A 24,521-nucleotide genomic window follows, 5' to 3' on the forward strand; every position below is an offset into this window, starting at 1 on the left:
ATTAGGCTACATGGTGTGAAGTTATCACAGGAAGGAGGAAACCGGGAGTCTTCTGGTTACTGCACCGGACGGGCAATTGTTACTGTTCACGTTAAGTGAGGGGAGGCTTTTTGGTCTGGCGCCAGTTTCACCTGCTGGGGTACTTCCGGATGCTTCTTTTTGTCCTCCTACTATACTTTCAAGCCCAACTCTGGTGTCAGTTTGTTGTTCAGGTTTTATGTAGTAGTTGTCTGTCTTTCAGAATGACACATGAACAGGACACCGCCACAATTATATGTTCAGTTTGGGTCACCTGAAAACTAGTAGGCTATGTATAGATTTACATATATCCAATATAAAGATAGGCTATAGATTATTAGAGGCAATACTCAGTTGTGTTTATGATGAGAAGCAATTAGTAAATCTAAGTAAAACAGGTTTTAAATCCTGCTTATAGGATAGGCTATCACTGTCTAATAAATTATTTGTTAAAAATAATTTACAAATGCTCTTGGGTTGCCAGGTTAGATAAATGACTTTCTACTTTTTGTTTACCTTTAACAAACTTTAAGTTATAAAAATGTGTAGTCCTTACAGTAATATAGGGTCATAAGTTTCTCACTGGAGAAGCGGTCATATCTATAGTCATATACTAATAAGTACTTATACAATAATGTACTTTACTTGAGTCAGTAGTATTAAATAGTCATTTCACGTTTATTGCCTTTACCTCACTTCATCTCAGAGGGAGATATTTTTTACTCCATGATGATATTGTGAAATAAGATGCATTGTTATAGATGAACAAGCCAGAAGTATATAGCATACTTAAAAGAGAGTAAAATGCTACTTTCAAATGCATTGATATGAATATTATAATATGTAACAATCCCATAATCTAAAATACAGCTATAAGTATGTTTGTCTTCTTGTTCCTACAGTTGGATGTTTGAGCTTCACTGTGCAGAATGATGTATGTGCAGAGTTTGACACTAGAAAGATGTTTTCACATTCATCTGCTGAAAGTAGAAAGTTTCTCTTCAATCATTGAAAATCAGTTTTTAAGAGGCATACGGACATGACTTGTAACATCACAAACCAGGATGGTAAACACCAGCCAAAGGGGTTTTTCACAAGGTGCAAGTTATTGCTTTAGATGGCTTATAATGTGTATTAGTTACAACTTACAAATGTTAGAAAGGGTGCTTTATAAGAAAGTGGTAGCCAGTTAAGTAGTTTTACAGTGTGAGTTCGAATTTGTTTTTAAGTAAATTAGTGGTGGTTTGCATCATGAGATTAAACTTATTATGTAGAATAACATACAATACATAAAGATATGATACAACATATAACTTTATTGTCTACAATTAAATTTGTCCACACACATTATAAAAACATGACACATACAACACACCAAACTGCAAGATCTCAATAATACAAACTTTATTAAAAATAGGAATATCAATGATTATTTAATTGCTTGGGACACACTGTACATTACTCACATTAGTGTGGGGTTAAAATGCATCACAAAAAGGACTATCTTTTATCTCTAAACTATCTATTGTGTAAAAGCCAAGTTTCAAAGTGTCATTGGATCCTCTTAGGTGAAATCAATATCTCCTAGACATTACCTAATGCTAAGAAAGCTGATTTTCTTTGTATGCTTTTGGAATGAAAGAAATGGTTTCTGTGGGGCTCGGTGCCAACAGGGAAGACCCAGTGTGGGCCGAGCAGCAAAACAGAGATAATACAGAAACAGAGATAGGAGGGAGGAATCAGGGAATGCCTTTTGTCTCCCTCCTCCAAAGTTTAGAGTGAAAGTTGCTGTGGTAACAGGAATGTGTATCGTGTCTCTCTCTCTCTCTCTCTCTCCGGCAGCTGTCGGTGGCCTGCGTACCTGGGGGACTCCCTCACCTCCCATCTTCCATCCCAGTCGAAACTCACTGGCACACTCCACCACACACAGAAGGCTGTGCTTCATTGTACTTTTTCCTACCTGCGCACACATACAGGTAAGCAAAAATGCAATGGACACTCAAATGTATACATATTTCCACACATAAATGGATCTACATGTTGTAGATGATGCAGATGACCGTACAGTCATTTTAGGTTGGCAACTAGTGATGACTCATTTTCACTATCTTTTAATCTGTTGATTTCTTTTCTGATCATCAGATTAATTTATTGGTTTGTAAAAAAAAGTGAAAATTGCTCAGAAAATGATACAGAGTTTTGTCCAGCCAGGAATATAAAACCTACATAGCCCCTAAAGTCCTGTATGGTGATCTCTTTTATCATGTACACACATTATGCTCATGTGCAAGATGTATGCTCAAGATAAAAAAATCTCATCTTATCGGAGTATAGGGGCGATGTGAAAACCCAGAGATATCCTTCTCACCCACAGCATCCTTATTATGATGCTAAACAACATCACAACAATCACAGGATATTTTCTTATTATGTCTCCTCTCAGTTTTGCTCTGCCTCTCCAACTCATATCTCCCAATCTGCTTTCCCCTTCATTAAACACAGGTAGTCTCACTGAAAGTCGATCATTAACTTATACAGATAAAGAAAATATCCATGCTGACATTTCGATAGAGCCGCACTACAAACATCACTCTCCCCACCCTGAGACCATATGTCTCATTGAACATGTTCCAGTTTTGGATTTGGATTTCCTCAGGGTGAAATTTGAGTATTTGCCCATTGTGACCGAGAGGTATGTGGGGAATGTGTGTAGAAAACTAAGTGACGTTGTAGAGGCATATTGAAACAGTAACTAGGGATTGCATAAGGTGCAGTAATACCCTCCACCTGTATCTGTTTCTGTCTCGGAAATAGTTGACTTACTTTCATTACAACCTGTTTGAATCTACATTTTCTTCTCCCTAACAACCACACACTGTTGTGAGGGAGAACCAGCCATACACAAGGATGGAGAGTTTACTTTTGGTTGCTTTAAAATACAGATAATCTGCTCTGAAACTGCTACTTTTTGACTGTCAATATAAAAAAATATTTTGTATGTTTTTTTTTTTACTATTGTCCAATTTATGGCAGATACATTAAGTCAAACTTTTCTTTTTATTTATTGTTTGTAACTGGAATGCAATTATTATCAGCATGCAGTTTGTGTCAGTAATCATTTTAAATCTCAAAAAAGCCTGATCATGATATTTATAATTATAGCTGCTATTTATAAGGTCATAGGTTGTGACATATTAGCATTGAGAGACATACTGAACACAACAAAGTGACTCATTCAGCCATGCATAAATACTTACGTTGATTGAGATGCACACTACGTACGCCTGTCTACGCTCGTGTTTTTGTGTGTGATGACGATAATTTGCTTGCATCACTCATGCGCACTAGTCCTGTAAGTCATTGTGAAGTGTTAAACCTGAAAATCTCTATTTGTCATTGTGCAGCATTGAACAACAGGTTAAACCAAGGTGTGCTAAGCATGGGAAAGAGACAGGAAGGCAGCCAGTTGGACTGGTAGAGTCAGCTAACATAAATCTCTCAAAGGAAGTAAGCTGCTACTGTATCTAAGGAGAGCAACGAACACACAAGAACAGACCTGGTTTCCTTCTTAGACGAATCCTTCTGGGCATTTTAACCACATGTTAACATATGTATACGCTCCAGCTCACAACAAGGGTGGCGTGGGTCAAATTGTAGCAGGAATCGTGCAAACTAAACAAATAAATAATTGTGTCTCTTGCGGAGCATTTGGGTGGAGCAGGCCAAGTTCTGTTCTCATGAATGGAATGAGTTTCGATGCATTGCATTGTGTGCTTGATTTGAGGATTGCATTGTTTAGCCGGTTTCCTTCTTCTGGAGTAATAAAGTATGAGTAAAGCAGCTGAAATGCACCTGTGATCAGCACCGCAGACACTAAAGGAATGCAGAAAGGAATCCAACAGTTACTGTCTATTTTCTTTGTGTTTTCTGTGTCTTTCTCTTAAGTACTATTCTTAACAGACAGACAAACAGAAGAACATATATAAACATGCAGCTATGCACACACATTTGGTTGACTCAACTGTACTTTCTATAAGCCTTGACCTTCAACTACACCACTACATGCATGATGTTAAACTGCCTTATTCCAACTGTAACCTTAAACCAAAATTCCAAAACCTAAACTAGCCTGTTTGCCCTTCATCATGGAGAATTGTCATTATTGTTATCTTTCTATTTTACTGGTGACAACATTTCCTTGTAACGCCAGAAGTAAACACAATCACAAAGACCTACATCAAGGACTTCCTTAACTTATTTTAGCGACTGAAAACACACACATTTTGCCAACAATCCCATTAAGCCGGTTTAAAGGATGAGTGTTTGAAGGATTTGGTGGCATCTAAGTTGCAGATTGTAACTTACTGAACACTGCTGCCTTCTGTATTTGATGACCTGGGAATGAGAATGGGCTATGAATTGTGTAGGAGAAACTACACACACAAAAAGGCCCTACAGCCAGTGTTTGGTTTGTCTGTTCTGGGCTATTGTAGAAACATGCCGGTTCAATATGGTGGACTCCATGGAAGGCAACCCGCGGCATCTGTAGATATAAAAGGCTCATTCTAAGGTAACAGAAACACAACAGTTCATTTAATCAGGTGATAATACACTAATGAAAACATACCTATGAATAATATATTCCATTTCTGCCAATAGATCCTCCAAATGTCACACACTGTTAGATAAAAGATTTTCCAAATGTGACAGCTTGGTATATTTTTTTCCAAGACATAACTGAAGCTATCAAATGTAACTAAGTTAAAGTTACAGAAAGTTAAACAAAAGCTTTCATTTTAGCAGGAACTTCTGAAAAACAATATAATTCCATCCACAGCATTGTACAAAGTGTGTCATGAAGAGCTTCCCTTACTGTCCTTTTTGTGTGTCTACAGGTTTTATGCACTGTTGCATTAACCTTTTACTCACTTAAGTTTACAGTTACTGGGTCACAGCAAGTGTCATGTTTAAACTTTGATTGACCTACGAACACTTTTTTTACCCAGACAAAGCAATAGTGAATGATTGTTAACACAAAGACCAAAGTTTTACCACAGAGGACGACTGTAAGTTCTCCACACTTTTTAAAGGATTTGAACATAGTAGCATCCTGAGGAAGAAGCTGAATTGATGTCAGAAAAGTTTTTCATCAAGCTGCTTCTTACTACAAAACATCTATCTCTTTTATTTGACCACCAGATGGAGCCAAATTATATTCTTGCTTATCAGTTTGTTACATTTCTGGGTATAATATTTTCTCATCATAGTCTATGTTTGGTGATAATCAGGAAAAATGAATAGGTTATATTTGTTGCCAGAACTGCCAGTAGCACTCGACCACTTTTTGGGTCAGGTCAATTTTTTATGTATCTAAAAATAAATTGATTGGCATCAGCTGCAAAGTGTTAAAACTCATTTTATAGAAGCACAGACTTACTGTAGGTCAAATGGACCTGGACAAAGAGTTTCAGATCCAAATTCTTAGTCTTTAAAGTGAAATCCTTTATTACTACAAAAAGGTGAAATCTTATCAATAAGCAGAAGAAATACAAATCAGGGTGAACCAAGGCCAAAACAACAAACAAGTGTTGACTCATCTATGCGAAACAAAACAAACAAAAAGACATTTACTAAAGGATAAGATAAACTCTCTGCCTGCTGTTGGTGGTTGATGAGAGTGTTTAGAATGAACCAAAAACAATAAAGCTGTGGCTGTAAAACCAAAACAATTAGCTGAAAGATGCTAAAATTCTAGTACCTGTAGCCATTTGAAATGTTATTAATATACAAATAAAGCTTGGTACAACTTTCAACTTTAACAATTATATCAATTTAAAGCTTATTTAGTCATTTTGAATCACAGCCTCCTTCTTTAAAAACATTAAGCTTGTGAAAAATCAGGTGTGGAAATCTTTTTTAGTTACCTAGAAATATCAAATAAATCAGACAGTGAAGGACTTATTGTGCTACCAATAAAGTAGGACAAATCTTTATTATATTAAACATTTTAATAAATGAGGATGATAAAGGATTTATACAAAAATGTTACTAAACATCCTTTTCAAAAGTGATTGTCTCTATAATTCCCTTCCTATTGAACTGATCCAATTCCAAGCAGTTGTCTGTTTCTGCTGCCTACTGGTGTAAACCTGTTACTGCAAAGCCCTACACAACATCATCATCCCATGGGTGTGTGTGTGTCATTGTATCAGTGCAAATGTAAACATAATCTAATACTTTAATTACTTAAATGGCTGCAGTAAAGGATCACCTTTAAAACACTTTATAAACATCTTTATTAAATAATAAAAATAATTTACTGTGTGGCAAGTTGCATTGTCAATGTGTGGTTTCTATTTGAAAAATTACAACTATTTTAAAGCACACACTAACACTTTAAATATAGGATAAAAAATACTTGTTTTTCCCATATATCTTTGCCTCCTTTTAGAGCAACAAGTGCTGCATCGTCTCGTTTTTAAAGACCTGATTCTTCTGTTTCTGCTCTTTCTGTTCTTATGACGACCACCAGGACACATCTGATATCTGTAAAGGACACAGCTGAGGTAGTTTGAGGCTTTGAAAATTCAAGATGTTTTGCCTCAGTGCTGGAGACAATGGACAATAGTCAATGCAGTGTAATCAGATAGAGGGATTGGCAGTAGGGAGGCGTTATCAAAGGCAGTTCTCACATCCTCATAGATAAATGCCACTATATGTGCAAGCAGTGCCAGCATAATAAAAAAATAGGTGAATAAAAAAATGTAACAAGAAATGCTGGTGCATCGTATATGCACAATTATATGCCACTTGCTAAACAAGGAAAACAGTGGAAAAATATAATACAGCAAAACCCTGTATTATTGATAGGGTAGCAATGAAATTAGACCTACAAAATATGAGCATAAAGCAAATATGAGTAATTTACTAAACTACATCAATTAAGGTTCAGCAACAGGATTTGAGTGTACTTTGGTACATAGTCCCATAATCACTGTAGCTACAAGCCAGCTGTCCAGAGGGGGGCGCTACTGGGTCAAATCGAAAGCCAAGTTGCGCCTCATGTAGCAGAAGAAGACGGTAACCGCAGCGCAACCTGAAATAAGGAAACAGAAGAAGACATCCCTAGTGTCATGTAATCACAATATGACCAAGGTTATCCCGAAGATACTGCAGGAAATATGAACATCGTTTGACATAAACAGAGTGTCATCTTCTCTCGGTAAGAAAAAGAGACCAGCAGCTCGTTGTTGTCTATTAGTCAAATAACATACCGGCATTGACTAGCCAGCAGCGTTAGCCAGTGAGCTAGCAGCAGCACGACGGAGGAGGTTACACCAAACCTCGTTTAAAATAATCATAAAAATACACCTGGTCCCTTTTTATCATGAGCGTTATGTAGCGTTTTAGTTGCTCTGCCTCTTATTCTCCTCACCCTCGTCCATTAAAGACAGCCACGGTGGGCGGCAGAGAGCGGTCTTGAGGCACTGATGTGGTCTGGAGGCTCTTACCTGACATGAATGTTAAGCATTGCGCTAGCTGTTGCTGGATTATTCCCTGAGCGGTTTCAGCTGAACCACATTGTTGAAGGGGGGGCAACTGTTGAATCTACAGCTGCTGTACGACGGATTCATTCACTGAAAAGACCCCTGTAAGAAAAAGGTGGGGGTGTGTGAACTGCCAGTATTGTGATAGTAAGGGTTAATGGCGGTTGTCGACCTAGGCAGCTCACACTGTTGTCTCTTATCAAGCCAGGTCGCGATGAGCGTCCCCTGCTTCTGGTTGTCCGCTGCCCGAAGCTTCCCGCGTCCCACCGCCGGTCTGCTCTGCTGCCGGCTGCGGGGCCCCAGCTCCGAGACAAGGTGAGTTTCATCAGGAATGTACCGGCTCTGTTTTTCTCTGGTCTGCTGTCCTGACTGACTGACTGACTGAACTGTAATTTCACATTGTACAGAGAAATGCTTAGTTGTCCATTAGAATCTACTGGCCAGGTTTCAAAGTGTGTTTTAACTCAAAGGGTTACTTTTTCACCCAAATCTCTCACAGCACTACATAGCCACACAGATCAGATTTAATGTGTGTAGATTTTTCTATATCACCCTTTGAAAAGTTTGTCACCACTCACATTCAATAGTTTTTCAAATGTAATTTTTAAATTCTATAACAAAATCTGTTATACTAAGTTAATTTCGGTGAACTGTCCCTTTAAGTTGTTTGGTGCTTCTGGGAGGTGAGGGCAAAGTCCACTTGATGTTTTTTGAATATTGTTGTCACATAAGGCTGTGGGGTAGCTCGGCACACACAGCGTGAGAGAATATTTGACATGAAAGGCAAATGACAACAACTATCTCCTTTTATTAGAAGAAATATGTCGTCCAAAAGGCAAATGGACCATCTAGAGAGAACGGCGAGCAACTCCAGACAAAATGTAAGATGATATTTTGTAATTGAATACATTCTTCTCAACTCTTTAACAGTATTATTTCCTCACTGTCAATTCCTGCGATTATTAACCTCCTAAATCTGCTCTCTTTTCTGTGTGTGTGTGTGTGTGTGTGTGTGTGTGTGTGTGTGTGTGTGTTATGTACTTGACTGGCTGCCTAACACAGGCTGTGTATCCAGCTGAGGTATGTGGCATCATAAATGAGTCTGAGACAGTGAAACGTTTGAGGATAGCTGTCCATCCAGACTTCAGCTTCAAAGCAGGGCAGTGGTGAGTAGATATTCATGTTACCTTTTCACCAACTCATTTTTTTGAGAGCTTAAGAGACGCTGTCACATTGTGTTGTGACACCTGCGGTATTGCACCAGTGAGAGAGGTTACTCTGGCTTAGGTGTGCTTTTACGAAACTAATTTGTGACCTCTCCTGTTGGGACAAATGCTTACAATCAGGTTTATGCTTCTGTCAGCAGCCTTGTATCTTGCCAAGCATTAAAATAACATTGGAGGAATGCACTACTCAAATTAGAAGTGGCACAAAAGAATACAAGATACAAAATAAGGGCTGACAATGCAGTGTGACTAAATTTATGATTGGAAAAAGGCAACTGTGCAGTTACATAACCTATAAAGACAGGAATGCAGTCTGGTAGTTGAAGGTTTTCATTACCATCCTCTCTATTAGAAATGCTAAAAATGCATTAATATTACAGTGTTTTCATTCAAGATGTTTAGCTGTGGTAACAATAGTATTACAGCGATAAGTCTTGCTCATGCTGTGTTCATGTCATAGTGTCGAGACTGCAATCAGGAGCTGTCAATGCACTCATATCACCCTCCTAGTCGTCGTTGAGTCAGAGATGTCAGGAATTTCCGAGGCTTACAACATCTCCCCCACTCCCACATTTATGTGAAAACAGATCTGACAAAGCTGCTGTAAAGCCACCATTGCTGGCATGAACATATCAAGAAAATTTAATGGATAAACCTTTTAAGAACAGAGTTCACCCTTTTAACCAAGTGTTTTCTTATTCTGCCCATTCTGCCATCATTACATGAATGCAACATTAGCCTTTTTAAACTTGTCTCTGAAGTTACTACAGTAACACTTTCTTGTTGAAACAGAAAATAAGCAGAACGCCAAAATACAATATATCTATTTTACTACCTGACTGTGCTTTGTGAAACATCCCTCTGGTGTCTTTACACAGGGCCTGTACTGCTCGTAGTAACCACAAGGTGGTGGCATTGTGTTGATTTATCCTAGCATTGGTCCGATGTTTTTTTTTTTTTTATTCTCACAAAACTTTTACAGTAAACAAGAGTTTAAAATCCTTCATCACCGTCAACATGTGAGCCAGATCAAGATTCTTGTTGAAGAAGGAAATTGTTTAGAAGAAATGTAGAACAACATCTAAAAGGAGGATCAAAACTCATGACTCATTTAGAGCTTTTTTTTTTTTTTACCAAATAAGGATAAACGGCAATTCAAATTTCAAATATTTTGGCACTGAATAAGCTCAAGTTTGCTCATAGGTTTGTGTATGAAGCTGCTTTCTGCACTGGGTTGCATGCATGCTGCAAGCTTTAACTTGAAAGGTGCTTGAGACACAGTGGCCTGTTTTATTTATATATATATATTTTTTTACTGGTGCATGGAAATGTGTGAGCTTTCAAGCTAACTTCCAGACACACTCTAATAATCCTAACAGCAAGTTAAATACTTCTTCGATGAAGGCAGAGCTTCTTTTTCTGAGTCTGTCAGTCAGTGCTGCCAATGTTAATTAGTGTACCCTGCACATGCAGTATATGCACATGAGCCCATACTGTAGGTGGGCGGTGGTGAGATATAAAACCGGCAGCCAGTTGCCCTGCGGCGCTTGATAATGAATGTAAATAGATGGAAATCCTTGAGTTTCAGTGTTTCTGAGAAAAAAGGACTGTTTAGTTGTTCATCTCCAGGTGGGAGAGGAGGAGGAGAATGAGGAGAATGAGGAGGAGGAGGTGGGTGGAACATATGTGCGCGTCTTCACAGCAGATCCATATTTATGATGCCTTTGAGGGCTGTGGAGTCAGTGTCTCTCTCTAGTGTAACAGTGGGTCATTGTGTTGGTGGAACATTAGCCCAACTGTTAAGCATTGCTGTTTTCCTTTGGGGGGGTACTCTGCTCTTGTTTGTTGATGGACAGATGCGCCCGTGTTGGGTGTAAGACTGGGACACTACACTTTGTTTAAACTTACTAGCAGGCAACTTTCCATCTGGTTTGGTTTTTGTTCTCCTTGGGTTCTGGAACAGGCTGTCCCCTTCGTTGAGGTCAAAGGGCACCACGCTACCTTCATTCACACTGTGCCCCTCAGTTCAAGTTCAGTTTTTACTCTTGAATGAACTATTCTTTAGATCTGAAACGTCAGCTGTATTCACAATCAGAATAACTTTTGATTGAAAACACAATAATTACAATAATGGTTGAAATTTAATGACATTCAGTGCAGTTATGTTAGAGACACATCAGTAGTCAGACTTAGTCTTGTTAGAGTGAAGAATAGGAACAGATATTTTTTCTTTCTTTTTATCTTTTTACCTTTAGCTTCTGCAATGCTGTAAACAAAATGTCACAGTCTTGAGTTCATCCACTTATGTAATAAATCATTTGACTAATTTGATTAATTAATTGTGTGTTGTGGTTGTGTGTGCAGGGTGGATTTCTTCATCCCCGGTGTGGAGAAGGTGGGAGGTTTCTCCATGTGCTCCAGCCCGGGTTTGCTGCAGAGGGAAGGCATCGTTGAACTCGCTGTCAAATACGCCAAACACCCCCCAGCTCACTGGATCCACACCGCGGTGAGCATGGTAGTTATCGAAAACACAGAGAGCTGCAGAGGAGTCTGAATATTCTAGAAATGTAGATTTGGTCCACATGGATGTTAAATGGTTTGGAAGATTACATTGCGTGAGAGAGAGAGAGAGAGAGAGGGAGAGAGGGGTGGAGCAAAAGGATCAGGGTGTTGAGAAATGGTGTTATAGAGTTAGGAAATGAAGACTGCCACATAATCACACCACTGGTTATTCTAGAAAGTGAAGCGTGAAAAGGAAAAATGGCAAGTCGGATGATATTTTCAGAATTTGTTTTCTTTTTCTTTTTTTTGTCCGACCTGGAGAAGCAGTGGGCACTTGCCTATACTAAAAAGTGACATTAAAAGTTTGATAATACAATTAACCACTTAAATCAGTCCTGTGTGATTGCTTTCAAGGGTGAGTTGAAAATATTGAAAAGTAGGAGAAGACAAGCGAAGTAGACTTGCGATAGACAAGCCTGAAACTCGAGAACTGGTTTTTAATTGTGTGTCGAACAAGACATTCTGTGCCTACACAGGGTAAATAAAGGCTGTGTGGATACATAAATAAAGGCATAATAATACAAATAAAGAAAGAGCTGAAGAGAAGTTGGTTCAGTCTTTGCTCTCTCAAAATATGATGTTCTCGGTGCACAACATTGTATTTTGTCTTCAAGGACGTGCTACAAAAAGGTAGCTTTTTATTTTTCTTACTCCGCTCTGTTTGTTTGTAGCTTCTGTGTTTGATGATGGGCCTTAATAAAATAGCTTTGAGCTACTACGCCACATGTAAACAAGTATCAGAAAAGCGGTGTGATGTGTTTGAGTGTTCGGAGACTTACAGCTCTCTGCTCTGGGTTCGTTTGATGATCCGTTTGTTTGATATTGCGCTCTGACTCCTCTCTGCGAGCAGGAATAGTGTAGGGGATGATAATAGCAGATTAAGAGCGCGAGCGTTGTTGTGCGTACGTGTGCTCATGTGTGTACAATAGCAGGTGGAGGCATATTTACTACTCTTTATGACTTCAAAAGACCTTCTCTGTGCAACTTGAGAAATTGCTTTCACCCATACCATAGCCAAGGTTTGTTGTGTGTCTGCATGTTGAAAGTTGTTGTTTTTTGTTTTTTTTTTACTTTTTCCTAAAGCTCTGATATAGTTAAAGTATTTTTCTTGGAATTTATTTCATATTTCAAAATGTGCATTTCAGCGGCTTAGCATAGAAATGTTGGGAGCCCAGGTGTCTATTTAGTTACCAAGCTCAGCAGTCTGTTGTTGTCTCCTTGTACCTTCTCTTCGTCTTTTTCATTTTCTCTTTATGTTCGTCACTCTCTCTTCCCTCAGTGTACAGTCGGCTCCAGGGTGGCCGTGCGCACAGGTGGAGACTTCTTCTTCGACCCATCGCCGTCTGACCCCTCCGTGGACCTGCTGCTGGTAGCTGGTGGCGTAGGGATCAACCCCTTGTACTCCATCCTCTTGCACACCACAGATCTGCTGCATCTGAACCAGGCTTCTGGTGGGCGGGACTACAACATTGGCTCCGCCCACCTCTGCTACAGCGCCAAGAATACCCAGGAACTGCTCTTTAAGGTGTGTTCTTGTGCTGTTTTTGACTGGTGCAGACGTTTTGGAAACTTGCTGAATATCTCTGCTAGATGTACAACCGTGTCCACATGTATATGCAGTGTGGTAGTATGTGTGTTGCAGTATGTAAGGAGAAACTCTGTTAAAGAGTATTTTTGCCTTCTCCCTTCCCAGAGCTCCATCATCGAAGCATGTCGGGAGTTCCCTGACAAGTTCTCGTGTGACTTCAACGTCACGCAACAGAGCACAGATGTCGACCCGCACCTCCATCCGTTTCTCAAGCGTAAGTAACACCCATCCGCTTTTCTTTGTTGAGCAGGAATGATCTAGTGACTGTCAGATTCTACCATAGTCAGTCTTTGTTGATTTATCTCTCTCATCATGTAGAACAGGCACTATCAAAGCGACACATGGGAGATGTGCCGCAGCACTGAGTCTTGATTAATTGAATGACTTCCCTTGTGTCTCCCCAGGCGGGAGAATCACAGAGGAGGAGTTGCGGGCTCACGTGGACCCACAGAGGACTTTGTGTTTCCTGTGCGGACCCCCACCCATGATTGAAGCAATTTCAAAAACCCTCATGGACTTCGGCCTCACAAAAGACAGAATCCTCTACGAGAAATGGTGGTAGAACCTCTTAGAAGTCCTGGAAACCTACATGCTTGTATTCCTTGTGCTCTTTTTTTTTTTTTTTTTGCAGTCTTCAGGGGGGAGGATGTATGGGGTGCGGTGAGAATGGAAAGCAACTGTAATATTCCAGTGATATGAATAATACGAGAGCTCAAATGCTTGAGGAAGTACGCCCTCCGATCCCTGCTGCTGCAACCTGTGCCTGATCTGTGATAGACCGCTGGGACCACCCACCCTTCAGCTAGCAGCTGACTCACAAAGACAATAGAAGACAAACAAAGATATTCTTACAATCTTAAAAGGACGACTGAGCAGACTTAAATCTCAACTTTGGCAAGACACCATTCAGATCACTGCCTAGCTGAATATTGTAACAAATCAGCAACTCCAGTGTCCCCTTTATGTGTACAATGGACACATTGTGACACAGGTGTTACATCTTCAGTGTTTTACCCCAAAATTTCACCTAAATGTTTACGCACTAATTTATCATGCAAGCCGTGTCTTAAAGCAATCATTTTATATTTTTGGAAATGCACTCATTTGCTTCCTTGCTAAGAGTTAAACGAGAAGGTCAATACCACACTTGTACAGTACGTGTTGAGTAAATATGAAGCCACAGCCAGTAGCTGCTTAACTAAGCTTGGTATAAAGACTGGAAACAGCTAGCCTGGCTCTATCCAAAGGGAACAAAATCTACCTAACAGCAACTTCTTCACCCATATATAAAAAATAAAAAAAATGGAAAAACAACACATGATTTTATGGGGGAGTTATGTGCCGGACTATTTCTTGTAATGCTGCAGTGACTTTTCCGGAAATAGTTTGGCACATACCCCCTGTAAAACTGCAACTTGTTGTTTTTACACTCTGGTTTTTTTTGTACAGATGAAACCGCCCCCCTTCCTTTCCAGTTTTTATGCTAAGCTAACCAGCTACTGGCTTTGGTGTAGTATTTATCTTCTCAGCAAGACAGCGACTAAGTGTATTTCCCAAAACGTAAAACTGTTGCTTTAAAGCCTGTAGGTTATAGAGGATGAGCGCAAACAATAGCAGTCTGTATATTTTACACTACACATGTAGTGTTTTAGTGAAAAGACACATCAAAATACCTCTAATTTGAGAAAATGTGTTCTTAGAAGTGTTATACTATTTGTATATACTTATAAATAACTAATAAGAGCTATTTATTTGCAGAACTTAAGATTTTAAAATTGTTTGGCTGAGTTACATTGCAGGGATTGTAGAGTCAAAAACCTAACAATCTCCCACATATTGACTGACTGTTTTACTCACTCACACACCGTTACATGCATACAGTGTCTATCTCACATACACTTCTACTCAATCACGCACATCCACATACCCATAAACAGTTTCTCATCCCGGGGTGGAGTGAGTATCCCATGGTGCACTGTAATGGAACCTCCAGGTGGTCTCTGATTGGCTTGGATCACTGAGCATCCCTCGGAGATGGTTGCAAGCTTCTTGTTGTCGTCTCCCAGTGGGGGGTTGCGCTGTTGAGACTCATTTTCGAGTTGTTTCTGCGTTTCTTCCTCATATGAGGAAAACCGTTTATGCTGGTAACGTGAGATTTAAAGGAAATAAAGGAAATTGACTCAATATGTTTTCAAACACTTTATTGACCTCTGCTTTTATATAAAGACTTACATGTCACACTACTTACACACAGCACAGGTGGTCTAGGAAATAAATAGTTGATTTCTAATTTACACATTTTCTGAAGAGGAAGGGTCAGTTCCCCCAAATTACAAAACTTTTTTTTTTTCTCCACTTGCTTCTCGTAGTATGTAACCAAAAAGAGAATTTTGTTTTGACAGATAGAGATATGTCTCTTAAGTTTCTCCTACCACCCCATTACAATGGAGGTGAATGGACATAATTTGTGAAGCTACCAGGATGGAAAAATTGCACTTCTAGAAGCAATGTCCCAGGTTCTCTAGATAATATACAGACCTTACTGTAATCAGTTTCCATAGGAACTGCTTTCTACTGAAGAAAACTGTTGATGGTGTAGTCTGTGAAATATCTGGAGTATCTGGGACATTGCTTCTGGAAAGAGACGTTTCTGGTGTTGTTTTATTTAATGAGCACCATAAACCAAATTCCTTTCACCTCCATTGTATTGCGGTAAAGAAACCTCAGAGATGGATATCTCAAAACCAAGTAAAACCAAAAGTAGCTAGATTCTACTAGAGCTAAGTGACATCATTTCCTTTTCAATAATTTACATAAACTGACGCTTTAATGTTTAGGCCCAATAAAACATACCATCTAATATCTCAAATGCAGTGTAGAGCCTGGCCAATGCAAATAGAAGTTAAAAGTCTGAACTATATATCAGCCAATTTTTTAACATTTTTGGTAAGGATCCCTTAATTTAATAAATAAAGTTGTGACCAAAATTCTTTAAGGGAAATAAACTCTAGTGACAATGAGTATGTAATCAAGACAAAGTTTCTAAATGACCTCAAAATAAATTTGTCTACTACACTTACTTGTTAATTATCGGCCGATATTTAAGCCAATACTGATATATATGTGTCTGTGATAAGCTAAAATTGGCTAATGCAGATGTATCAGTCAGGCTCTAATGCGGTGTACTGCATACTTTATCCCCTTTTGTTTCTATCTTAAATTATATACTTTACATATAAAAATACAGTGAGCCCAGTGTACTCCCTTTTTAACAGTCCTATTACAAGAAAGTATTAAAATACAACAATGGGCAAGAAAATAATACTTATTATAATAAGGCTTGGACTGGAGACTTGCTCTAGGTTGTACTCTGTAGTCTTTTACAGTTTTGTTTCGTTTCCTATAATGGCACATCAAATAGCAACACTGACCCTAAGCAGAGAACTGCACAACACTTTTCCCGTTTATGGGAGCTACAACCTCAAAGACTCAAGAGCGATCAATGCCCTGAACAGAGCAGACTGAAGGAAAAAAAATCTGGGTTGTCCGCAGAGGAACAAAAAATCCAGATCAACAAAACATTATTTTAAAAGGCATTTTTTGAGGAATTAAACAGGTCTTAGCTCCCCCTTTTTGCCTGCTTTGTGCCCAATGTGTCAACAGACACCGGAAAACAGCTGTTGTCTGATCCGCTCTTCCATCTTTACCTCCTCTTTGACCCCTCTTCCACCATCCCTCTGACACACATCTGTCCATCTCACCGACTTCTCCTGCTTGGATTGTGGGATCTCGTCAATTTCGGTTTCCTCTTCCTGCTCTTCAACAGACGCCCTGCTCCCTGAATGGAACAAGAAGCCCTTTTGATGCTGTGCATCCTCTCCACTCTCCTCTCCATCATTCTGAGGGCACGCTCCTTCACTCCTTCCGCTGTCCCTGCTCTTCCTCCCATCTGCCTCTCCTTCCTCCTCTTTTGTGTTTCTCCTTAACCTGTCCATCTCTGTCTCCATCACAGGGGACCTGTTTTCTCTCTCCTCTTGCGTTTCTCCAGATTTCTTCTTTGCCTTGCTGCGACCCCTGAGGCTCAGCATCTGAAACCAAATGGAAGTGTTTGAGACAGTTTTGCGCTTTGTGTCATGTCTTTTTCTTTCCATCTCTCCAGACACCTGACAAACCACAACAAAGCCTCTTTTATTGACGCCTCTTTCCTGTACAGTTTGAGGTCGACTATTTGCCTATTATTAGACGTTTCCTGAGCTGGTTTATATTTGCTGTACATCCCATATTTAGTAACATGACTTCTTAATGGCACCTTCTGTGACATAAAGTCACGTATCCTAAAGGCACAACAGAGATAAGTGACAGATTTGCGGCGAAGATGGAAGACAGAGGGGAACAAACCTTGAAGTCTTTTCTCTTGCGCTGCAAAACGGGTCTCTGAAGGAAAAGGATTTGCTTGGTCGACAAACTGCCGTCACTAAAGAAAGAAAAGAGCAGCACTTTTACTACTGTTACCTGTTATGTTATAATACGAGGAGCTTGCATACTGCTACATATATAGAAATCCACCGCTGCGGTTTGCAAGTGACAGGTTACAAGACAACAGCACATCAGCGACTGTGTTGTTTGCAGCTCCAACAGATTTCAAAAGCGGTTTCATGTTGAGATCAGCATATGATCATGATTTGTCAGATCTCGAACCATCTGTCCTGTGTATCTAAGCTACACTGTCAGTCCTTATCCCCAAAAGAATGACACAGGCAATGCAATTAGTCCTCATCGATTTTTGGTGGTTAAAGAAAGACAGGTTTAGTAGAGATGTGAGTTTATGGTTGGTATCTTGGGGTGTAGTTCTGTACCTGTTGGTCTTGACAATTGGTGTGGGTAACACACACATTAGCCTCCATCCATACGGAGCCAGAGACTGGAGCAAAGGGATGTAGTCTGTCTTCACCACAACACCCTAGACGGGAGAAAGAGTCACTCAGACGTTACAGTACACGTGCAGGTGTTTAAATCTAAGCTCAGCCACAAGCACACACGCTACTTTCCTTCATCTCCACTCTTATGTAATGTTTGACAGAAAACTGCTTAAGCCATCAGTCACAAACGATTTCTCAAAGTGCACATCTTCTCTAGAGTATTAAAAACTCAAAGACCCACATCAACAACGGTCCACTGCTCAACCACGATGGCGTCGAAGGAGGTGTTTGTTGTCTCGTCTGCAGAGCTCTGGAAGATGAACACGCTGTCCACGGATGAAACCCCATTGTCTATAGAAACAGGACAAATTAGAGTGAGACAAACAGGGGAGGATGTATGTGATTCAGACAGGAGTTATAAGCTCATCTCCACTCTCCAATCTCTCACTATTGATCCCCTGTTCCCTTTGGCTTAAGCCTACTTATTCCATGGGTGACTGAACAGTGACTTATGGTGTAAGCCGTGGACTTAGGGCACATAATTCCATGTATACTGTATCATTCATTACCCAGCAGTGAGCCTGAGCAGCTTTTTCTTCTTGAACTAGTGGAGCTCAACCAGTGGAAATGATTGAGTTAAAGCCAGAAGATAAGGTGAAACATTTACTTTAAAGCTGCAATACATACACATTTTTATATTGACAATAGATCAAACGACTATGTTTAATGTGAAAGTGGGTGCCCGTACTGATGACCCCCCCCCTAAAGAAAATGGTCATCCAACTCTGCAGCTCAGCCTATGGTTTCATGGCCAAAAACTTCACTGTTTTGCTTCAGTCTTACTGTTATCATCAATCTTGTTTCCAGCCAAAGAGGGCAGTTTTTTTCAAGAAAAAGATCTGATAAACTCACTGTACTCTACCAGCCAAGCAATAGACAGGTGACAAACAGAATTAGTGACTAGTACCTAGTGAACATAGAGGAGCATGTAGTTGCTAAAGAGCCGAATCTTTCCCTTAGGAGCAGGTGGAGACGGAGCTAAAAGGAGCATTAGTATCGTACTTACATTCGCCAGGTGGGCAGAAACACGACTACAAATGAATGCTCCGTTGCTTTGCATCTGCTGCATATGTAAACAGGCAACTGTCTGCAAGGACTCTGACCAAGTGATTTAAAAAATAATCAATTAGGAGTTTATGTTGTGGTATTCGGGGGGGGTTACTTTAAGCTGATAACATATTTAGCAAATACATTAAAACATCTTGGTCACACCAGCATTCATAGATTTCCAGACCAAAGTCAATCTATTTAAATGGGATAGCTGGCATCATTTAATTTCATGCAGAGTTCAATGCTGGTGAATTTGTGCCTCTGATTGATGCAGTCTTGACAGTGATAACCTTTGAAGAAATTAAAACTCCAAAAATGGATGAAGCTATTATATCAACTGTGTCTCACATGAGCTATTCAGTGATGACGCAAGAATTAATTACGCTGTGTCCCTTTCTGGTTTGACTTGGCACTCAGGATGTGGCATGCTCTACATACACATGCTCTACGTATGACTGTAGGGTGAAAGTCATTCCAAATGACATGATCAGCAATAGTTGATTGCTATGGCTACCACAAAACATACCATTATCATTTTCAAGGTGGAAAAACCCATCGATGAGGTGCGCGCCGCTGGTGAAATGCTGAGTCATATGGTCAAGCCAATGTGTGTCAACTTCTGTGATTAGCCCTGCTTCCTTTTGTACTCGCAGTGGCACCCTGAGTGAGTAGAACCTCAGAGAAGTGTTCAGCTCCCCTGTGTGGTTGTACAAGGCAAAGAGCTGCATCCCTACAGGCACACAACCAAAAATAGTCAAACGGACAATTGGACACCGAATAGAACTTTGCATAATGATGATTTGTTCACCCACTACAATTTACACAATTTACCCAATTTACCCCACTACAAACAGGAAATTGGTTACTTACTAGCCTGCGCTGGTGGTGAGGTTGAATTCTTATCTTTCTCTGAACTCTTAAGCCGGATATTGTTGTTGTTGTGTGTCATCACTCTGCTTTGCCCATCTGTACAGGTGGAGCTGGATTTTCTTTCATGGTTTCGATCCAGTTCTGGAGAACTGGGCCAGCTGTCTGAGGTTGAACTTTGTCTTTCTCTCCGGTTGGAAAGGTTCAAATGTTTCTTTGTGGATTCTTTGAGGTCTGGTAGATGGCCCTTCTGCTGTCTGATTATACCAGCTTCTGGAGGGCTGGGACACAGCTGGGTCCCTTGGGCTTCTGCTGGGTTTTGATTTGGACACCACTGAACTGTGTCTACACTGAGTTTGCTGTGATCTTGAGGGTAGTTTGTTGTGTCTAGTGACTCTTTGAGGTTGATCTGTAAGGTCTGCACTTGCTCGCTGGACTCTTCTTGGTTAATCTCTAAACTCTGAATGGGTTTTAGAGGACTGAAATCCGGTTCCCTTGGCACCAAAGGCTTGTGGTCCTGTGTGTTATGTTCAACGGCTTCATGATCTAATTCTTGAGGTTCAAACTGGTGATGGTCGGGTTCTATGTCATTATGATGTGGTTCTAAAGGATCTGTTGGGCTGGTGTTGGTGCTGAAGGGGTCTCGATGTATGGGTGAAGGGCTTGAATGTAAGGAGGACAGCTCTTCAGGATCCCAGTGCCCCAAGAAGCAGGGTCCTCCGCCCGGCTGCTGGAGAAAGCCCACAAACATCACCCCTTGCTCTGCTACGTCCTGGATCTGTAGGGGTAACACGCACGCAGTGTTAATATCCACACACACCAATAAAGTCTATTAGAATAAATTTGAGTGACACATTAATATGACACAGCGTCATTCAAAGCACCACAAATAAATTTGCCGTCTCTTCTACTAGTCAGACAAAGAAAGCCTCATTTACACACAAACAAAGGCTGATGTACACAGGGTAGATATTCTGCAAAATAACAACCTACCTAATCATCTGCAAAGATCAAATATTCAAATGACAAAAGGACCTCATTATCTCTACGCATCCGTGTGTGTACATAAACAGCGTGTGTGTGTACGTGTCTGTGTGTACAGCTCCCTCCCGTGGAGCTCTGGTGGTTAATTGTCAGTTGATATTTGGGCTGACAGTTTTAGACAGGCTCAACGGGAGAGAAATCAGATTGCAAACTACCACCAAACAATAATGAGACACATCTTCCCCTATTACCAACTACTTTTGGCACTTCACTCATCCATACACACACATAACATATTTAAACAGTCTCTCTATTACCGCCCAACACGCTCACAATTACACGCAGTTTTATCGGATGAGTATGTCCGGAGACAGATTGAGAGTGGGTGGGCTAGTGAGAGCTGGAAAAACAAAAGTATAGAATTTCAACACACACATGCACGCGCACACACCCACACCCACACCCACACACACACCCACACACACACCCACACACACACCCACACACACACACACACACACACACGTCAGCCTGTCACTCTGTCTGCCCGGTACTGCTCCTGGGTCCTTATCTCGAACTCTCTCTGGCAGCTTGTGATCTGATTGGTTATTCATGTCACGCTGCCGGAGCCTATCACATTATACTCAGTGATGTGCATTTCCATCCAATCAGGTTTCCCTTTGTGCTCTATGGGTGTTCAGATGCAAATCTATTCAATAGAGCACATTTTCATTTCCTATTGTAGGACTCAATTCATGAGAAGAGAGACTAAAAGTGAGTTTTACAGCTGATAAATGCCAGTGATGACGCTGTGGTTGGCAGGGTATCTTGGGGCTAAGTCTAACTATAGTTTATGATAACTTCCGTAACCTTCCATTCATTATGAAGCTCCTCTTTCAGTTTCCCAGTAACAGGATAGCAAGCAGTGTCACATGAGATACAACTAGAGGGAATCCAATATTGTTAAAATCCTTCCAATCAGGTAAATTTGCAATATCTAAAATGGAGAACCTCAAATCAAATTTGCTCCATTTGAATTGGAGAAGCTCTGCATGTCAGGACAAGAGGCAGAGTTACCATATGGCACAGACAGGCAATTATAGTCAGCTGCCTGCAGCCTTTTGAGCCCTGTAATGTTTCCTTCACTGTCACAGCAGTGCTGCGCCAACACGAAAGGCACACACGAAAAACACACAGTGCAACAAGTATGGAGACAAAGAAGGAGGAGGGGCGGATTCTGCATAGATTAGTGAAGACATAGATAACTCCACTGATATAGCATTGCACTCCAGTAACTCTGTCAGACTCACGACATTAAAAAAACCTATGCGAAAACCAGCGATATCTTCTTATTTTATATTTCATACATTCTTATTCTTTGTCAAAACCTGCTGCCTACATTGCCCACAATGCAACTCGACCACCAACAGTTTGGTCCGAGACTCAGGTGTGTTATTCTAGAGGTGGCTAATGTAGCCTCGAGCCACTGGCCTCAAGCAGAGATGAGGAGCTACAGGTCTGGTGAGCAAACTCTCCAAAATGAATCGTCATAAAGTCAAAAAGACATTTGAGGTCAAGGAGATGTAGACCACCTGCCTGTGGTCTGTGACCTCCTCTCCCTCTCTACAGATCCCTACATGGCTACCAAACATAACATACTCTCTAGGGATACACTGATTCAATATGGTGGATCTGTATGAGTGCAGATACTGACCTCATTAAGCCGGAATGTAACAAATGCACTTTCTTGTTTCAATCACTGACACCTGGTTGCCTCTTCTAAATCATCTCATTTGGGTCTCTCTTCAACTTGATGATGACTATGTTCTATTTTATATTCTTATTTCATTATTATATTAATGTTGTCACATTCTCTCTACTCCCCTCCCCACCTGTGAAGCCACCCATGAGGCGGGCAGGACATGTGATAGAGTACTGGCTTGTGGGAAGGTAGGGTTGCTTAGGAGCACTGGCCCCCTGTAAGTAAATTTTGCTGTTTTTCTGGTTAGCTGCCCTTTGCTACCAATTTTATTTGAAAAAATATTGCTCATCTCCATTTTCTAATGTTATTCTGAAAAAATAATAAGTGAACCCTGGCCTCATGTTATCTTATACAATTGCTTCCAGTTGCAGTAAGGTATACAGTTTAAATTGGGGGAAAGCAGAGCAATGATATCAAATCTACACCAGTAGATATCCCCAGTTGAGGTATTGTAATCGGCACTTGGGGGAAAACGTTGGACTGGTGTACCCTAACCCTCTCACACTGTATTAAACAAATGACAAGTGTAGATTTAAAATATTTTTCCTGTTCTGGTTTCTTCTTTTAATTGAAGCATTCAGTGTCCCTCCGTTAGATTTGCCCTTACATGTTTTTACTAGAAGGCCTTTCTTCAAAATAATTCTAGGAATATTAAGTCCTTTACCCTGCATAGGTCTCATCATTAAAGCTATGGTGCACAAAGATCCTATCTGACCCACCCTGGAAATTATAGTAAAAAAAAAAAAAAAAGATAATTTGTAGAAGATTGATTGCATCATACAAGAACAAACATTACTCTTATCGAGTTTCAGGCATCTCTATTTGAAGACAAATCAGTTAAAAGTGAATTATATTAGACCAAAGCAGCTGTTCTAGCATAATTGTGCTCCCCATTGCACTCACCCTCTTGACATAGCTCTGTATCACTTCTGGGTCAGCAGCCTGGTGACCTGCCACACACACATCTGTCTCCAGCCGATGTCTTCCCCACCTCAGTTGGCTTTTCTCTGAACTAGAGGTTGAAAAAGGAAAGAATTTAAACAAATATTCAGTGTAAAGCATCAATCAGATTAAATTTAGCTCAGTTCAATTCTGCCCTTATGAACCAGAAAATGTAAAAAGGTTGTCGTAATGTTACAACATTACCTTGGACTGCTTTCTTTAGGTTCGTTTCCTGTCTATTATCACCAGAGCAGTTCCATCACCCAGTGACATTACAGTCTAAACGAGACTCGGCTCTATAGATTCTGGCAGACGCGCTCATGTTCACGAGCGCTCATTGACCCAGAATGATCACAGCAGAAACATAATGTCAATTCTGGTACAGGGTGAATTTTCCATTTAAAGAGAGCACACATTCACTGAAATCACAATAGACTTATTAGACAGAAAAAGGGACCGTATTTCCTTCTGCTCCCACTGCAAGACACGATCATGAAAGGAGTATTCAGATATGCCTCTTCAGATTTGGATTGAGGTCAGTGGGAAGGCCGTGGTAATATCATGTGCTCTGAGGCGTGAGTGACATTCTCAGCTAGATTTGAAACAGTAGATCTGTCAGATTTTTTTTCTTTCATTTTTCGGGTTTTTGATGAAAGGGGATGGCGGTGATGGGGACATAAAAGGCGGAGTAGAGGGGACGAAGGGGGGTGCGGAGGACAAAAGAAAAAGAGGGGACGGCCATCACTGAAGTAAGCAGATGAAAGGATGGAGAGATGGTTTCTCTCTTTCAGCGTGCCGTTCCCCTCTGGTGAGCGCTGGTGATGCAATCAGCCGTCTCCACGGTGACAGGTGCCAGGAAGCAGCAGGACCACTTGGCAGGAGGGGCATCAAAGGCGCAGCCCGGCACCTGCCTGTGCACTAGAGTGTGTGTGTGTTAGTGTTTGTGTGTGACGGAGTGTGTATAAAATACGCTATTCCTTGAATTCGCAATTAAAA

General features: G+C 40.5%; 2 protein-coding genes across 4 annotated transcripts in view; one reads left to right on the forward strand and one right to left on the reverse strand.

Annotated features, from left to right (window-relative positions):
- Positions 1-7,779: 7,779 nt before the first annotated feature.
- On the forward strand, positions 7,780-15,125 carry oxnad1 (oxidoreductase NAD-binding domain containing 1). Of its 2 annotated transcripts, none has more exons than XM_051390063.1 (7): positions 7,780-7,880; positions 8,380-8,446; positions 8,628-8,731; positions 11,156-11,306; positions 12,633-12,878; positions 13,047-13,155; positions 13,346-15,125. In XM_051390063.1, the coding sequence occupies exons 1-7, from the start codon at positions 7,780-7,782 to the stop codon at positions 13,501-13,503; spliced, it is 936 nt and encodes a 311-aa protein (XP_051246023.1). In that variant the 3' UTR covers positions 13,504-15,125. The 2 variants fall into 2 exon arrangements, with proteins under 2 accessions (XP_051246023.1, XP_051246024.1); XM_051390064.1 differs by having other exon boundaries at positions 11,156-11,297.
- A 2-nt stretch (positions 15,126-15,127) lies between these two features.
- The window catches only part of rftn1a (raftlin, lipid raft linker 1a), a 28,662-nt gene continuing 19,268 nt past the window's right edge, over positions 15,128-24,521 (reverse strand). For both annotated transcript variants that reach the window (XM_051390062.1, XM_051390061.1), the window contains exons 4-10: positions 23,487-23,595; positions 19,841-20,615; positions 19,497-19,700; positions 18,102-18,211; positions 17,798-17,901; positions 17,340-17,415; positions 15,128-17,029 (exon numbers count right to left, since the gene is read on the reverse strand). In XM_051390062.1, the coding sequence (XP_051246022.1) occupies positions 16,598-17,029; positions 17,340-17,415; positions 17,798-17,901; positions 18,102-18,211; positions 19,497-19,700; positions 19,841-20,615; positions 23,487-23,595 (1,810 nt within the window). In that variant the 3' untranslated portion in view covers positions 15,128-16,597. The remainder of the gene's footprint in view (positions 17,030-17,339; positions 17,416-17,797; positions 17,902-18,101; positions 18,212-19,496; positions 19,701-19,840; positions 20,616-23,486; positions 23,596-24,521) is intronic.

This window comes from Dicentrarchus labrax, unplaced genomic scaffold (genome assembly GCF_905237075.1).
Source record: "Dicentrarchus labrax unplaced genomic scaffold, dlabrax2021, whole genome shotgun sequence".
NCBI lineage: Eukaryota > Metazoa > Chordata > Actinopteri > Moronidae > Dicentrarchus > Dicentrarchus labrax.

Excerpts from the sequence above, each read along its gene's own strand:
- oxnad1 (XM_051390063.1), top strand. The coding sequence starts at position 7,780 with ATGAGCGTCCCCTGCTTCTGGTTGTCCGCTGCCCGAAGCTTCCCGCGT. Across the intron at positions 8,447-8,627 it reads CGAGCAACTCCAGACAAAAT|GCTGTGTATCCAGCTGAGGT; the intron begins GTAAGATGATAT and ends TGCCTAACACAG. Across the intron at positions 13,156-13,345 it reads CCTCCATCCGTTTCTCAAGC|GCGGGAGAATCACAGAGGAG; the intron begins GTAAGTAACACC and ends GTGTCTCCCCAG.